Genomic DNA, 18120 nt, shown 5'->3' on the forward strand with positions numbered 1-18120 from the left:
CAGCATTCACTTTAGCACAATGTTAAAAACCAAATAATTACATTGAAACTACTTCAAAAGAAAAAAAAAAAAGAAACCAGAGGGAGAGTAGGATGAATTCAGTAGTTTTTAAAACTCAGTACAAAAAGATAAAATAGATAAGTAGCTCATTTCCCAGAGGCTGACATTGGAAGGCATAGCATCACAGAGGACAGTATTTCTTGGGTTTTCTTAAGGATGGAATGAGGGCCCAGTCCCACCCTGCCCATGAGAGCAGCAAGAACGTGATATGCTCTTCTACATGCCAAGAGGAATTACTTTCTTATATTTCCAGGGCTAAAATTCAAAAACCGACTCAAAGTCACAAGAGCTAAGCAACAACATTAACAAAGTATCCATCACATACACAAAAGCTCATAGTGCTGGTACCTTTGGTACACAACATTGAAATTATGAGCTTATTAAAACTCAGCATCAATATACTGGCATGCTATGCCTATTTAAAAGAATTTCCCCTCATTTAAAAGGTAGATATAATCAAATTTTAAGTAGTTTAAATTATGTATACTAATTAAAGAATGTCCAAATAAGAGAATTTTTCTTGCTGTTGAGTTGCTTCAGTTATACCCAATTCTTCGTGACCCCATTTGGAGTTTTCTTGCAAAGATACTACAGTAGTTTGTCCTCTCCTTCTCCAGTTCATTTTACAGATGGAGAAACAGAGTGAATAGGGTTAATCAACTTGTCCAGGGTCACACAACTAGTAAATGTAAGCGACCACATGGAAACATGGGAAGTCTTATTTTCTTGACTTTAAACCCAGTACACTATGCCACCCAGATGCCTAAATCAGGAAATAAGAATCTCCAAATTAATTTGGATTTCTTTTATATATCATAGTGAAAGGGTTAGTATACATAGGAACTAATATATAATGCTTCAAAAAAATTTTAAACATTTAAGAAATGATGTAGCATACATATGCCACATACATACATACAATATACAATGATCTTGTGATGAAGAGAGCCATCTACACCAGAGAGAGATCTGTGGGAATTGAGTGTAGATCACAACATAGCATTTTCATTCTTTGTTGTTATTTGCTTGAATTTTGTTTTCCTTCTCATTTTTTCCTTTTTGAGCTGATTGTTCTTGTGCAGCAAGATAATTGTATAAATATGTATGATTATATTGGATTTACATATCTTTTTACCATGTTTAACATATATTGGATTGACTTGCCATCTAGGGGAGGGGATGTGGAGAGGGGGAATTGGAACACAAGGTTTTGCAAGGGTCAATGGTGAAAAATTATCCTTGCATATATTTTGAAAATAAAAACTTCAACAAAAAATGAAAAAAAAGAAAAAGAAAGTTATTCCCCCCAAAAAAGAAAGTGCTTTGTGTACAGTTGGTACTCAGTTACCGAATAGAGGAGCCTGTGTATTTGCCATAACATAAAATATTTAAATTCAGATACATGGGGATTAACAATTTTATGATAGGTATCATTTGTTTTCAGTAAGGTGATCTTTTTAGAAAAGGAAAGCATAAGCCAGACTTAAAAATAACCAATTTGTTCCTTTTCTTCCTTGGGGTGGCCTGGTGTAGCCACCAAAAGATGTGCACTTTTAAACTTCAGCAAATATTTCATAATTTAAGGTGCCCAAAATTCTAATAATAGATCTATTCAAGTGAAAGTGTATACTGGGCTTTCCATCACCCCAAAAAACCATTTTAACTTTCATCAAAAGCACCCTAACATATCCTAGCTCTTTCTTTAAAACATTCACCAAGGCCTTAAATGATAAATTATCAATTACCAACTCCTCTGAAGAGAATTCCCTAATATTTTTTTTAGTCTGAGTTCAATTCTTATTATTAGTCACTTAGCAATGACTGTTTACTTACTATACAAGAGAAATCTCTACCTGGGTACTTGCATACATATAAAGTATTATCCAATGACTGCTTATCCAGATTTCATTGTTCTAAATAAAACAGGACATAGGCTAGAAAGTTTCACTGCACTGGAAATCATTTTGTCCTTATATATAAATGGACTTTTTTTAAATCTCTCACAAGATTGAAAATTAGAATTGAACATTCGTATTCTTCATTTGTTGATGCATTAATTCCAATATGGAATTAAATAGTGAATGCTTTATAAGAAAATTAGTTTGTTTACCTAGAAACTGCTGAGGGAGTCAAAATGGCAGATATGGGGCAATCACATGGCTAGGTTCTCCCAATGTTCCCCTCCACTTTAAATTAATGCCTCAAATCAAATTTTGGAGTAGTAGAGCCAACAAAAAGTTGGGGTAAGATAAGCAGAAGTCTGCAAAACTGAGGTGGAAGTTTGGTAAAATTCTGTCTGGAGACCATACATACAGTGGCAGCGGCAGCAGCTTTGGAATCTCTTTGCCCAGAGACAGGAAGGATAGTTTGCTAACTGCTCAGAAAGATATCACAGGGAAATTTTGCTGGCACTGGGTACCACTAGGACTGGCAACTCTACTGCCCATATGTAATTCTGGGTCATAGTTGAAGTCAGAGAAAAGCACTGGGGATCTATCACAAGGAAACAGTCACACTATCAAAGCAGAGAAGAGACCAGGCCCTTCCTTGATAAAGACCAGAGCACAGATCAGAAGAGCAATGATCTTACCTCTCCTAGAATAATACCACTTTGAAAGTGTCAAAAAAACTTGCAGGGACCCAGAACTAGCTCTGAAAACAACACAAAAAAAGCCCGAATCTTAGGACAATGCTTCTTCAGCCTCAGATGAGCAGACCCCAAATTTAACCAAGTTTAAAGTCAAGAAATAGGCTAGAAAAATGAATAAAGAAAAAAGAGTCTGATCATAAAAAGCTACTATGGTGGCAGGGAAGACCAAGATAAAATCTCAAAAAGAAGACATTAATGCAAAAATAGTAAGTTATAAATTAACTACTCGAGGAACTATGAAAAGAAGGATTTCCTTCAGGTTTTAATAGCAATCTGAATGGGAAACTAATAACATACAGTACTGTATTTAATTTTAGATTCTTTTACTACAAAGAAATGTCTATGTCCTACTATATTCTATATCTTATATTTCTCTATATCTTACAAGGACTTAAGGTACCAAATTTTAGCCTATATTAGCAAAATATCTTCAAGAAATGATTAAAACAATGCATGTTAGCTTAAAAGCAATAAAGTAGACAATGTTTTAATTACCTTCCCAGGAGAAAGATCACAGAAGAGAATTCCAAGTTTATGAATATGATGTAATCCAGTCACCAAGTCAATCCCAAATTCTCTTACTACATCTTCAGGAAGGTGTTCATCTTGAGCAATAACCAGTTCTAAAGAACCACCTACAATAAATTTATATGGCTCATTCCCAGTAAATAATCAAGTAGAATGGAAGAATAATGACTTTCACTTATAGATTCTCAATGCAGTTCACATAAAAAAAATTGTTACAAAAAATAAATACAAAATAGCAAATCATATGCACATATTAATACACAGATCAATACTATATGATAAAAATACATTGATATTATTTCAAAATGTTAAGAAAAGTCATTTTTCCCTAATGGATTCACAAGAATAATCTATGAATGTATAACCTCTGTAGCCAAATAAATATGACTAAGCTCCACAATAAAGAATTGTTGAGGAAGGACTCAGTCATCTACAACTACTAAGGGATTCTTTTCACTCTGGTACTATGCTCTAGAAGAAGGGCTCTTAATCTGGGGACCATGGATCCCTGGAGGTAAAAGAGGATAAATAAACTTAGATAAGAAAAAAAAATTACATCTTTATTTCAATGCAATTTATATCTTTTGTGATGCTCTCTAGTTTTACTGATTTAAAAACATTATTCTGACAAGGAGTCCACAGGCTTTGCCAGATATATAGATATCAGACTTGTTGGAGGAAAGATTTTGTTTTGCAAAATCAAATGTTATCCTCTTCTATTTACAACTTTCCACTATGAACCATAGAGAAGCTAGTTTTTTAAATAAGGACTGACAGATTCTTTTCATTCTTTTGTTTGCTGTTCTCCTTCCTCTCTTATCCTTAAATGGTTCTAAGGTAATCTGGCTGAAGTGCGTCTTGCTCTCATCTTTATTTGAATTTGTTTTCTTGGTATTTTTGAGAGCCAGTGACATACATAATCTTCTACCATTCTCTTTCATGAAATTTTACAGAAGTTTATATTTTAAACTGTTGTTATGTCTAGCTCATGCACTCTCTTCCAGATTAGAAAGAAAAACAGGTAATTTGTAGGCCAACGTAGTTTCCACTCTTTTAGTTTCATTGTGGTAAGTGATCTCCATCGGTTAAATTTCCTTAGGAAATGATAATCACCTATATATATATATATATTCATTCCTCCATCCATTACCTATTTTTCAGTATTGATCATTTGTTTGAATATGTCAGATTAGAACTGAATTAACTTTAAATCCTGTTTAACTTTAAGAAACTAATTTCATGAATGTAAACTGTTTGTATTTTTGTTTTTCTTCCTGGGTTATTTTTACCTTCTGAATCCAATTCTTCCTGTGCAACAAGAAAACTGTTCGGTTCTGCACACATATATTGCATCTAGGATATACTATAACATATTTAACATGTATAGGATTGCTTGCTATCTGGGGAAGAGGGTGGAGAGAGGGAGGGGAAAAGTCAGAACAGAAGTGAGTGCAAGGGATAATGTTGTAAAAAAAATTACCCAGGCATGGGTTCTGGCAATAAAAAGTTAGAATTATTAAAAAAAAAAAAAAAAGAAACTAATTTCATTTTTTATTTTTCATCTTAATTATTCTAATTTGATACTGATTTTGATCTTTGCTCCAACAAGACAAGTGTTTCCTTGTATATAGAAAGTTGATTCAGAAATGACTCTCACATCCAACTGTCTGTTGGAATATCATTAATTTCATTTGTGCAATGTTCAATGATTCTGATGTCTGATGTCCAACATGTTCTGAACCTCTTCTCGAAGAAAGTTTTCAAGATCTACAGGCCTGTGGCCTTTGAGCTCTCTTGTTGCTTAACATTTGCTTATATTTTCTAGCATATTTCCCTTCTCCTATGCTTACACCTTTGTACTACTGAAGTTATTAAATACTAAGTGAATTAATGGAGGAAGGGAAAGAACTTATAAAATCCTTTTACAGAATTTCTTCATTTTGTCATCCTCTTTAATGGAGATTGACCCATTAGCTATAGTTATCTTCATGACAGTCTTTTTGTTTATATTTATTATAATGAAAGACAAGATGACCAACTGACCTATTAAATGATGTTTCTTACTGATTTTAAATATACAACACAACCAATATTTTCACCTCTCTTATTTACCTCTTCTAAGAGGACATGCAAATCATCCCATTTATTTATAAATTCCTCAAATCTTCTATTTTCATTTATACTGATATAAATTAGCTCCTCCTACACCATACTGCTTCATTGATTGGCATTTAATATCACATGTAAACTAGCAACAGTTAAATTGCTGTTTCCGGACAATTTAAAAACAGCAAGATTCTCATTATCCTTACCCCTTTTTCTGTGACCTTGAAACTACTGTCACAGAGGAAGTCAAACAGTGACAACCATACTGTATGATTCCAGATTTAATGTAATGTCATGGCCAGCCACATCATTACATAATAATGATCATATATATTGGTAACGAAATGCTCTATACATACTAAGCTATTTCTCAGACAGTAAATACAGTTTGCCAGCAGCTATACTGAGAGCAAGCCTTTCCAGCATTCTGGAATCTGCCATAGCTTTCACTGCAATGGCACAGCTGTCAAGAACTGAGAATCACTTCTACATCAAGATAAGACTTAAAAGCAGGACTTTTGTGAGAGTACCAATCTTTGAATCAATTTAAGGGCTTTCCCAAATAAGCGTATATCAACATTGATTTTCTAGATTTTCTGTGTTTTTTGGATAAACTAATAAATGAAGAAGTAACAGAAAACACAAGAAGATCCTCTATTCTCATCTAAAAGCTAAGAGACTACAGATGCAGAATATAACATTCACTATAAAAAATAATTACTATCATCAGTTTTCCTTAAATGCTTAACTTAGAAAGGAATATTCTTGATGCAGGAGATGGAAATATTGAGAAATTGCTGAGACACAAAAGACAAATGACATTAATAAAACTTTAAAAAGAAAACAAATGTAGAACAAATGCTTTTTCAAATGTTCAAGAGGTTTGCATTAACAATACTGGCTCTCACCTGTGCACAATTCTACTACAAGCCAGAGATGATTGCTTGTTTCATACCATTCATGAAAAGTGACTATATTCTTGTGCTTAATTTCATGGGTAAGGCGAACCTATAAAAAAAGAGTTGAAATATTGTATTTTGTGAAAAAACATTTTCAAAATCTTGTCACTTAAGACTTACAAGCCTTTTTCCTTAAATTCCTAGTGAAAGATGATATCATTTAATTATTACTTTAATATTTGCTTCAGATTTAGAATTACAAAGTTTGATCTAGAAGCAATCTTAGAGATTCACTAATCAAATTCCTCCTTCTACAGGTAAGGAAAAGGCTTTTAGAAGCTAAGTGAGTTGGCAACAAGAAGCAGAGGTTGAAGACTCAAACCAAAATCCTCTGCTGTAACAATCTTTCTGAGATATCAAACTCACGGCTCACAGAAGGTCCACAAAACTCTGGAGTACAGCCCCAATCAGATAAAAATATAATTGGGAAATGTTAATCAACACATAAAAGTACTATATACCACTGATAATGTTATTTTGTTGTATTCTCTGTCAATATGTGGCCCATTAGGATCCATTTCTACAAGAGTCTGAAAGAGTCTGAACACATCATTATTCTACATTATATTCCCACTACCTAAAAGCACTTTAATAATCAGTTAATACATGGGAAGTTATTTTATTACTAAGGCATTTTCATTAACACACTTACATAAAATATGTATTATTAGCCGTAGTCATATAAAAACAAAAAGGAAAAAAGTGAGGTTCTCCATATTTACTTAATGTAGTAACATTGAAGTTTAAAATTACCCTAATTTAAGAAAACTTTATGATACAATTTTAAGTACTTGTTTCTTATCTTAAATTAAAATTTTTAATACTTCATATGCTAATTTTTAGATATTAACAAATAATATTTATATTATTTATACTTATATATAGTAAATAAATATTAATTAATTTATGTGGCACTTGAGTGCTGGATCCAAATAAACATATGGCTTTAAAAACTATAGTTAAAATCATCACTTTAATACTCCCTTTCAAACATATTAACTCATTTGTATGGAAATTTTCAGCTTTACAAAGCTTTTCTCTCATCTCTGTGAAACCCTCTTATCATTCTTGTTCTGGCTCTCTAGCTCTGGCTCTGTCCATCTCTGTCTCTGTGTCTCTTTCTCTTTCTGTCTCTGTCTCTCTCCCCTCTCTGTCTCTCCCTGTCTCTGTCAGTCTAGCTCTTTCTCCTCTCCCTCTCTCTGTGCCCATTCGTTCTCTGCTTCTGACGGTCTCTGTGTTCGCCCCCTCCTTCTCTTTGTCTGTCTTTGTCTCTGTCTCCTTCTGTCTCTGTCTCTGTCTGTCTATTTGTCTGTCTCACATGACTTCTTAACCTTTCTTCTTCCATGAACCTTCTGGCAGTCTGGTGAAACTGATGAATCCCTTCTCAGGATGAAAATTTTAAAAAATTAAAGGAAATGCTAAATTTCTGTTAGTGATTAGTAAAAATAAAGATGTCATTTCTTTTCCATCTGCATCCACTAACCTCCTGAAACCTAACTATGGCCACCTCCCAAAGAGATCCAAAGACTCCAAATTAAGAACTTCTACTTAGAATATGCAAGGCAAGATGGTGTCACAGTAATAACACTGGCCCAAGAATCCCAGTCCAGGATTTAAGACCTAACGTTCAAGTCTCCTGCCCTCTTTAAGCTTTAGCTTCCTCATCAATAAAATAAAGATAATACCATTAGCATCTACATCACAAGTTTTTAGTGAGGCTCAAATGAAATCACAGCTACTCTGGATCTGATTCTGACTGAAAAGGAGAAACTACATGAATATAAAGAAATGAGAAAAGCAGAGACTTCACCATCAAAGAATGAACTCTAGAAATAATCTGGCATGCACCTTTCAATTTAAGTTAAAGGACTTAGAAGAAAAAATGGAAATATAAATGGAAAAAATTTAGTTTTGGATAGTTGATGCCAGTTAACTTTATTCCTGAAAAGAACAAATAACAAACCCGTTATTTACCCAGGCAAAAGAAATTGTTATTTAACTTTTATAAACAGTGCTTTCCACATAGTGGATGCCTAAATGTTTGCTAAACTAAATTGATGTCTAAAATTGAAAAAATAAAATTGTGGGGTGACAATATCATAAAGACCCACCAGGTGGCGATATTACCCCACTATGCAACAATAAGAGGGAGAATCAAAAATACATATGATTAAATTATTCAGTTTTATAAAAGATACATCTCCTTAAATGTTGATATCAATTGAACTACTCACAAGAGGCCTGTAGATAATTTTGAGAACAATTTAGTGGAAGAAAGTTAAAAAAAAAAAAAAAAAAAAAACTGGACAACTAGAAAAGTTTGACATGGAATTACGAAGATCTGAATTTTCCAATCTAGCCTCAGACACTTTACAGGTTGTATGACCCAGGAGAATCAATCATCTTCTGCCTCAGTTTTCTTATCTGTATAATGGGGATAATAATAGCACCTTCTTTCTCTATCCCATCTCCCCCAGCCCCATATCCAAGGAATTATCGATCATCTACTTCTCTCATGAACTTCTCTACACTGACACTCACCATCCTAGCACAGGCTCTTCTCACCCAATACCTGGACTACTGAAATAGCCCACTGGTTGGTTTCCTAGCTTCTGGTCTCTGCACACTCCAGTCCTCCACTCAGCTGCCAAACTGATCTTCCTAAGCACAAATCTATGTCCTCCTTTCCCTCAACTCAATCAATTTCAATGGTTCTCTATCATTTCTAAGATCAGATAGAAAGCCCTCCATTTGATGTTTAAAGTTCCTGGCCCTCTCCCACTTTTCCAATATTCTTACCTATTATTGGCCTTCATATATCCTGTAATCCAATACACTGGCCTCCTTGCTCTTCCTTGCACATAATAATTCATCTTCAAACTTCAAGCCTTTTCAGTAATTGTCCTCCATCCCTAGAACGTTTTTCCTCCTCCTCTCTGCCTCTTGGCTTCCCTAGCTTCCTCCCACCTTCTGCAAGAACCCTTTCCTACACATCCTTAAACTCAGTACCTTCCCTCCAACACTATCCCCAATTTATCTTGTATTGATCTTTTTGTCCATAATTGTTTGCATGCTATTTCTACCATTAGACTGAGATTCTTGAAAGTAGGAGCTGGGTTCTTTTGCTTTTCTTTGTACCCCCAATACACATCACACAGTAGGCACTTAAACAATTCTTGTTCACTAAGATTTATTACAAGGATAAAATAATTACAAGGTTATTTATAAGGAGCTTTTCAAGCTTTAAAGTGCTATATAAATATTAGTTAATATTATTAAAATCAAAGGTTTTATTACCAGAAGAAAACCTCCTTTTAAAAAATTTGTTCTAGTGAAGAAAACCAAAAGATCCCAAAAGTATGGCAGTTAATTTGTCAACTACCTAATAATTGGACTGAGAACAGGAAGGAACCTAAATAACTAGATATCGGGCATGAAAAAAAATTATTCTAAAACTATCAATTTTCTGCAAATGTCACAGAAAGATAAAAACATCTGTAATCCTCTAGGACACTAGTATCAAACTCTAGCAGAAACAGATTCTGTGGACTGCATATTGATTTAGAAAAACAACATTAACAGAATCTAGGCTATTTTGTAAACATTTCTCAATTACATATTAATCTGGTTCAGGCCACTGGGGAATCTGTCATCTTTAATTTAGACTACTGTGCATTACTTATACAGTGAGGAGGGGTGCCCTCAGGAAAAGAGACTGAACACTAGAAATGAAGGATTCTACTCTGATCAGACAACATCTGGAGTAGTGTGGGGTGCTGGGGATGTTATGATTTTTCGACAAGGACACATTCCCAGAGAATACCCAGAGAAAGGTGATCAGGGCAGGATGGTGAGGGGATTAGGAATCATGCTAGTCAAAGATCAGCCAAAGGAACTAATTTGTTAAGCCTGGGAAAACTTAGGAAGTCCAACAAATGTGTGAAGGAAAAAGTTTGAGATCTGTTCTGTGTGGCCCTGGAGGATAGAACTAGGAGCAAAGGAGTACAAATTGCAAAGATTAAGACTCGAGATAAGGGAGAATTTTCCCAAAATTAAAACAATTCACAAAAGGAAGCTGCCCTTACAGGCAGAGGACTCTGACCTCCTTCATTCTTCATTGGGGTCGTAAAGCAGCAGAATGACTTTTCCTGACAATGACATTGTACTACATGATGGCTAAAATTCTGTAAGGATCAGAGCTATTTTAAATGGGCAGAATCTATCCCAAGAATTTTGAGGAAGTAGACAATCTGCCAATTTCAGCAAGCCCACAGGAAGACATATGGCTTGTTTACTCTGTCACTTTCTGAATAGATGGCTGAAGTAATAGAGATGAGGGATAGGCAGGGCATACTGGTTATCCCTGATCCTTTAGTCTTCTTGTCATAATCTTGTCCTTTCTTCTTCCTCTGGATGTGTCCATCTCCTTTTCCTTTCCTAGCCCTGAACATTGCTCTTTTTCTCTCTTATCCTTTAATGTTTCTATCACTCTTATTAGACTACAATATGAAAATGAAGTATACTTGCAATATTGATTGTGCCTATTTGATAAAATGTAATGGTCTATTGGAAGGAATTCCCTTATTAATGAGATCACTGATCCATGTGAGTAATGTTCTGTGATCTAATTTAAAAAGTAATGAAGTGGATAAATACTTCTTCCTTTTAAAAAGGACAATTAATTTTGTTAGTTACCTAATTTACCGATTTTCACTTGATTATTTTTTCTCAAGTCAAGTGTCCCTCAACAAAATATACATCCCTATCCCTGTATAGGTTGATTAAATTCAATGACATCAATTTAATTGGAAATGATTCATTACATCATTGCATTATAGTTTACTATATATTTCCTATATAGCTGTATATTTCCAGTAAGGGAAGGTGGAATACTTTACTTACCCAGTTAGTTATTTCAGGTCTTTTGCATTTATCTGTACAAAGAATGGCTACAAAATTAATCGTTCCTTTCCTTCGTCCTTTATAAACAACAGTCTTGCTTCCTTTTCCGATCTCTTCATAAAGAATAAAGTTCTCCATCTTAAAAGTGAGCTATATCCTCAGCTTCATTTCTGTTGACTAAAAAGTAAAAAAGAAACCATATGTATTTTTCAAATTCATAAAGATCACGATTTCATTTAATATACAAAAGAAACCTTATAATTACATTCAATCTTTAAAAAAAAAAAAAAAAAAAAAACAACAACAACCCTGTATACCTTAAAACAATTAAGCCTTTCTTTTTTTTAAGCACAATGTGAGTCTAGAACAGAATATGCTATAAAATCCTTTAATTAACCAATATGAGATTTTCTGAACATAACAAGTCTTAAAATAAATTAAGTAATAGCTTACATTCAGTCATCACATGGAATCAATGTCATTTAGGCCAATGGGCTCCAGAATTTGGGGATCACACACTTATTAACCTAAAAAATATACTTTAAAAAACCCTAAAAATTTTCTGACTTTGTACTACCACCATCTATATAGTTCCAGATTATATACACATCCTGCCATACAAATAAACATGAATGCTATGAATATTTCTGAGGATTCAAAGAATGCACTAAGGCTGGAAGAATCTGAGTAACAATGGTATCTTCTAATTTCAGAATCCAGCTCAACAAGGCCTTTCCCAGTCTCCCAATATTCAGTTCCCTCCCTCCCAAACTAGTTTATATTTAATAATTTTGTATTCATTTACATGTGTTCTCTGTGTATTTATTCTATGCAGCCTTACACAAATGTTCCAAATGTCTTCATTTGGTTTTGAGGTCTTAAAGTTTATGTGCTTTTGTCTTCTCCTTAAAAACTTTTGCAAGAAGAGATTACATAACTAAATAATTTGTATTCCCCAAAGCTTAGCACAAAATATGATATACAGTAAATGCCTAAAAAATGTTTGTAAAATGTCTGATTGACAGAAAAAGGAAGTTTAGACAAGGGATGGTCTGGATTGTGGAATGATATTTGTGAGACAGATAACAATCCATCCCTGCCTGCTCATTCACAGAAATTTCATTCAGTGTTTCTTCCCAAACTACCCCAGTCCATCCCCTCAAATACTCAACTTGACCCTCTCAGGTACAAAAAAAAAAAAAAAAAAAAAAAAAGATCCCTGGGCCCTGCCCTTTGATCCACTACCATACTTTTAGGATCACTAGAGGCTTTTCCATCTGCCTTGCAACAAAAACCTCCTATGGAGTTTTATCCCTTCAATTAATCTAGATTGAATTTATTGAGAGTAAAGCTCTCTCCCTTTTCTATGTGTATGCTTAGCAAGTGTCTGGCATATAATAAGCACTTCATAAATGCTTCATAATCCACTCTGTCCCCAAATGTAATTTTCTGGGGCATGAGGGACAGCTGATGAAAATTAAATGGGTTATGTATGAAAGAATAAGGAAGACAATATATCACAGGACTACACAGTAGAAAGAAGAAAGTATAAGTCTGTACAGGTAGGAAGGGGGCAGGTTTGAAGGGCTTTAAGAGTCCAAAAGAGGATTTTTAGATTTCATTCTAGAGATAATAGAGGTTCACTAATACTAAGTGACACCACTTAGGGACATCACTAAGGAGGTGGAGGTTACATGGTTGGTCAGACCTGTTCTTTTGGGGTTCAGTGGATGGTGGACTGGAGTGAGAAAAGACTTGTGGCAGGTAAACCCCTAGCTGCTTTTGCAATAATCAAGGAATGAAATGATAGGTTAGAATTGACAGGATTTTGATCTTTCCTGTGCAACAAGATAACTGTATAAATATGTATGCATATATTGTATTTAACATGTACTTTAACATATTTAACATGTATTGGACTACCTGTCATCTAGGGGAGGTGTTGAGGAGAAGGAGGGAAAAATTGGAACAGGTTTTGCAAAGGTCAATGTTGAAAAATTACACATGCATATATTTTGTATATGAAAAATAAAAAATAAAAAGAATTGACAGGATTTGGCAACCGATTGGAGAAAGAACCTGGATTTCAAGCCTGGGTAGCTAGGAAGATAGCAGGGCCCTCAACAATTACAAAGAAGTTAGAAACAGGGGAAGATTTGGGGAGAAAAATAAGGCTAATTTTGAACATGTTGAGTTAAAGATTATAGGGGACAACTAGTTCAAGACATCCAATAAATAATGGAGAAGTGAGATTAGAACTCAGAAGAGAGATTATGGATGAATAAATAAATCTAAGAAGCCCCTGCATAGAGAATTCATGAGAACTGATAATGTCACCAAGAAAGCATAGACTCAATACTATAGAGGGAGAAGAGGAACCAGGATAAAGCCTTGAAAAACATCTATGCTTAGCAGATATAGTCTAGGTGACAATCCAACAAAAGAGGCTGAGAAAGAGACAAGAACCTGAAGAGAACAAGGTCATAAAAATCCAGAGAAAAAAGAATATTAAAAAGAGGATGACTGACAATGACAAAGACTACAGAGAGGTCAAAAAGTATGAAGCCTGGGCAAAGACCATTGGATTTAGCAATTAGCAGATCACTGGTAATTTTGAAGATAGAAGTTTCCATTGAATGATGAAATTAGAAGCCAGACTGAAAAGACTTAAGAAGAAAGTTCATGATTGATCTAACCATTCTAGAGAACAATTTAGAACTAGCCCCAAAAGCTACAAAACTGTACATAACCTTTGAATACTACTAAGTCTGTATCCCAGAGATCAAAGAAAAGGAAAAGCACCCATATGTACAAAAATATTAATAGCAGGTCTTTTTGTGGTAGCAAAAAGTGGAAATTTAAAGTATATCCATCAGTTAGCTGATGGCTGAATAATATGAATAATATTCTCATAATATGAGAAAGTGATGGGATAATATTGTGCTATAAGAAATGACAAGCAAAATAGTCTCAGAAAGATTCGAGAAGACTTACATGAGCTGATGCAAAGTGAAGTGAGCAGAACTAGGAGAATATTATACACAATACAAGCTATATTATAAGGATGATCAACTGTGAAAAAAATTGTAGCCATTCTCAGCAGCACAATGATCCAAGGAAATGCTATCCATCCCCAGAGAAAGAACTGAGAAAGAGTCTGAATATAGATTGGAATGTACTTTTTAATTTTGTTTTTCTTGTGGGGATTTTTTTTTTGTCTGTAGCTTCTTTTGCAACATAGCTAATATGGGAAAAATGCACATATAGAATCCATATCAAATTGCTTGCCTTCTCAGGGAATGGAGAAGATGGAGTGAGAGAAAATAAAAATTTTTTTAAATAAATGGTAAGAATTGTTTTTACATGTAAATGGAAAAAATAAAATATGAAAATATTTTTTAAGAGAATTCATAAAAAAGGAAGTAAAATCACCTATTATAGATGGTCTTTTCAAGGGAATAAAGATGTAGTTTGAGAGATAGAAGAAAAGGACCAAATCAGGATTTTTGAAGGGTAGAAGAAACTTGGGCATGTTTGTAGACAGTAGGGAAGCATCAGTAGAAAGACAGTGATTGATGAGAAGTGAGAAAGTTGTTGTAACTGCCAGTGCTCTCCCAAAAAGTTACCTTGTATTTATTTTGCCTTTATATTTATGTGTATATGTCCCCCCTCTATAGAATGTAAATCCTTAAGAAAAAGGATTGTTTCGTTTGTATCTTTGTTTAGCTGAAACTGCCTTTTCCTTAAGGGAAAGTACTGTTTCATTTGTATCTTTGTATCTCAGATGGATTAGTTGAAACTTCCTTTTATTTCAAGTGAAACGGAAGTTTCTTGATGCTGCTTTCAATGATTGCAAGCTAGTCCTTAACACCAAAGCATCTTATTAAACATAAATATACTTCAGGTGATTTATATAGCTGCAAATATCTCAAGAGCCAAAGAAATCAACATGATGGATACCCCAAAGGTAAAAGTACTTTGATTCATGGCAGTTTTAAAGATGCTGCAACATATTACCAATGCTGATTTTCAAATTAAAATGGTATGAAAAGTATCATCTAGGAAATGCATTTTAAAAAAGAAATTGGACTATTGTATAATATTGATGAAAACAAGAAAAGACAAAAGTATCAAATCCAATTGGATACAATTGTATTGTATCCAATTAGAAAACAAATTGCAGTATAACAGTAAAACAACATCATTAGAGGCAGCCAGGATTTTAAAAAGGATAAAATATTTTGTTATTAATTTTTTTAAAATAGTTGTCATTTCAAAAAGGCTCCAAAAGCACTTACAATGTGAATTTAAAAGAACAAAACTTTCAAAAATACCTAAGTAAAAATATGGAGAAAAATTGCAAAAATTACTGAAGAGGAAATAAGTTATAAAGCATCTACCAGATAAGCTGTTACATCTTACATTTTGCCCAATTATAAGGCAATCAATAGCAAACCATCATGTTAGGATTTAGAGAGAGAAACTGGAATTTACAAGAAATTCCTTTTACAGATGAGGAAGGACTACTATATACTTGTCTAAGGTCAAGCAATCAATTGCTAGAAAGAAAATTCAGGTCTTTTGACTACACATATTATGTTCCTTCAACTACAGATTTTCTTTAAAGCTGGGTGACCACTGAATGATTCCAAGCCCCACTCTCCTAATCTTTAAACTAACTCCCTCACAGTGTTAATAGAGTTTTGCAAACCTTAAACCACTGTAGAAATGTGGTAATCTGGTATAGTGTAGAGGGAAGATTAGATTTAAGTTGGAGAACAAGGTTTCATGTGACAACCCTAGTATTTACTACTTATGTGACCTTGGCTATGTCTCCTAACTAGTCTGGACTTCAAATTTATCTGGAAAATGAAGAGATAGAACTAGAAAATATCTAATACTCTTATTCCAGCTATCAATTGTAAGATTTTGTCACTGCTTTGCTCTGCTTTAGTTTCCCCAAATGTAAAACAAAGGAGTTGGCTTACATGATATTTAAAATTTCTTCCAGCTTTAGCTCCTGTAAACAAGGAGCCAGTTCAGTAGACAGAGTATTGACTTTCGAGTGGAAAGACACAAACTTCAAATCTGTGTTTACTCTCTCTGTGACTCTATGCAACCCTCAGTTTCTTCATTTGTAAAGTGACCCAGCTAAAGTTTCTATGAGTTTGGCATCTATGAGTCTATGAATCTAAAAGTCTGGGAGAGCTATTAGCATCACAACTCTTGCCAGCCAACCAACTTAACGAAGATGGATGATCACCTAATAAGCCTGAATTTGGAATTCAGTATCTGCTAGCCATTTACTACCTGTGTAATTCTGGCCAAGTCAGATTTACACCTCTGGCTCTCCTCATTTCTACAACTAAGGCACTGAACTAATCTTTGAAGTACTAACCATGAATCTATGAACCCCCAAAATAAGAGATCTATTAAATATAAATAACTGCTTTGTGGAGTGGGGTGCTTGGAAGTATATTACTGATATTCCAAGAATGAAGAGAAAGCCTTAGAAAGAGCTTTGAAAGAATACTGGGAAAAGTGCAAGAGAAATTCCAAGGTTAAGTTAAGTAGGGGGAAAGGTGGAAAGCTATAGGTAAAGAGATGGGGGTAGGAGAAGTGCAAATAAAGAGCAGGATTTAGCTCGAAGGATGCGATCCTTGAGGAGTAATTAAGGAGGAGGCAGCGATGCAGGAGATGGGAGGAAATGACCCAGGAGAGGGAAGAAAGGAGGAGGGAATGGGAGGAAATGACCCAGGAGAGGGAAGAAGGGAGGAGGGAATGGGAGGAAATGACCCAGGAGAGGGAAGAAAGGAGAAGGCAATGCAGAGGATGGAAGGAAATGATCCAGGAGAGGAAGAAAAGAGGAAGCAATGCAGGAAATGGGAGGAAATGATCCAGGAGAGGAAGAAAAGAGGAAGCAATGCAGGAGATGGGAGGAAATGATCCAGGACAGGGAAGAAAGGAGAAGGCAACTCAGGGGATGGGAGGAAATGATCCAGAGAGGGAAGAAAGGAGGCGGAAGCGCAGAGTAGGAGGGACGCGCGCGCCCGGCGACGGGGAAGAACGGCGGCGGCGACGAGTGCGTACGACGCGCCTCGCGCAGGCTGCGCCAGGAACGGTTGGGAAAGGCGCACGGGAGGCAGCGGCGGAAACGCCCGGCTTCCGCCTCCCACCTCCCGCCTCATACGCCCCCCACCCCCAGCCCAACCCTAAATCTCTGCAAAAGGAGAGAAACGAACCCGAGCCCGCCGTCTCCCCTGCAGGCTTCGCCAGAACCGCCGGCCCCCTGACAGCGGTAACTGGGACGTAAAAGCCCCGGGCTCCTGGAAGTTCGTGGCGCTTCGGCTCGCAGCGACCCCCAGCACTCTTCAGACTGATCCACTCTCATAGAGGAGCGGGGGAACACATGGAGAGATTCCGCGTTTCTTTTTTTTTTAAGCTTATGAACTCACGGTATCGCTGCCCCCCACCTCATCGCCGTTTGGAATCGCCCAGCCCGTAGCCTAGGCAGCACGCTGAACGCCGGAAGCAGGCTGATGCACTCATTGGGCCAGCAATTTCGTTTCTTATTGGCTGGGCCTCCGAGGCGGCGTCCCGCCGTCGTCCTGGCAACCAGGAGGACGTTTCGTTGCTCGAACTTCCCCAGCAAGAATTCTAAAGGGGCTTGGAAAAAATTCCGCTGTATTCAACTCTTCTTGGCAGCAACAGAGGCCTTTTCTGACTTTTTCTGACTCTGTTTCCTTCTGGTTTTGCTTTATCTCTTCCTTCCCGATCTTGGATTTGGTGAAAAAGGATCTAGGTCTAAATCCTCCTCGGTCATTACCTAGTTGATCTCGGTCTGTTAACCTCCCACAGCCACTTTCATCTGCACGATTAAGGGGCTGAACTAAATGACTTCTAAAATTCCTGCAA

General features: G+C 35.7%; 1 protein-coding gene across 3 annotated transcripts in view; it reads right to left on the minus strand.

Moving 5' to 3' along the window:
- Positions 1–17545, minus strand: part of ULK4 (unc-51 like kinase 4) — a 627233-nt gene extending 609688 nt beyond the window's left edge. For all 3 annotated transcript variants that reach the window (XM_051961226.1, XM_051961225.1, XM_051961224.1), the window contains exons 1-4: positions 17448–17545; positions 11206–11382; positions 6253–6352; positions 3206–3345 (exon numbers count right to left, since the gene is read on the minus strand). In XM_051961226.1, the coding sequence (XP_051817186.1) occupies positions 3206–3345; positions 6253–6352; positions 11206–11343 (378 nt within the window). In that variant the 5' untranslated portion in view covers positions 11344–11382; positions 17448–17545. The remainder of the gene's footprint in view (positions 1–3205; positions 3346–6252; positions 6353–11205; positions 11383–17447) is intronic.
- Between the last annotated feature and the right edge of the window lie 575 nt (positions 17546–18120).

This window comes from Antechinus flavipes, chromosome 5 (genome assembly GCF_016432865.1).
Source record: "Antechinus flavipes isolate AdamAnt ecotype Samford, QLD, Australia chromosome 5, AdamAnt_v2, whole genome shotgun sequence".
In the NCBI taxonomy this organism is placed as follows: domain Eukaryota; kingdom Metazoa; phylum Chordata; class Mammalia; order Dasyuromorphia; family Dasyuridae; genus Antechinus; species Antechinus flavipes.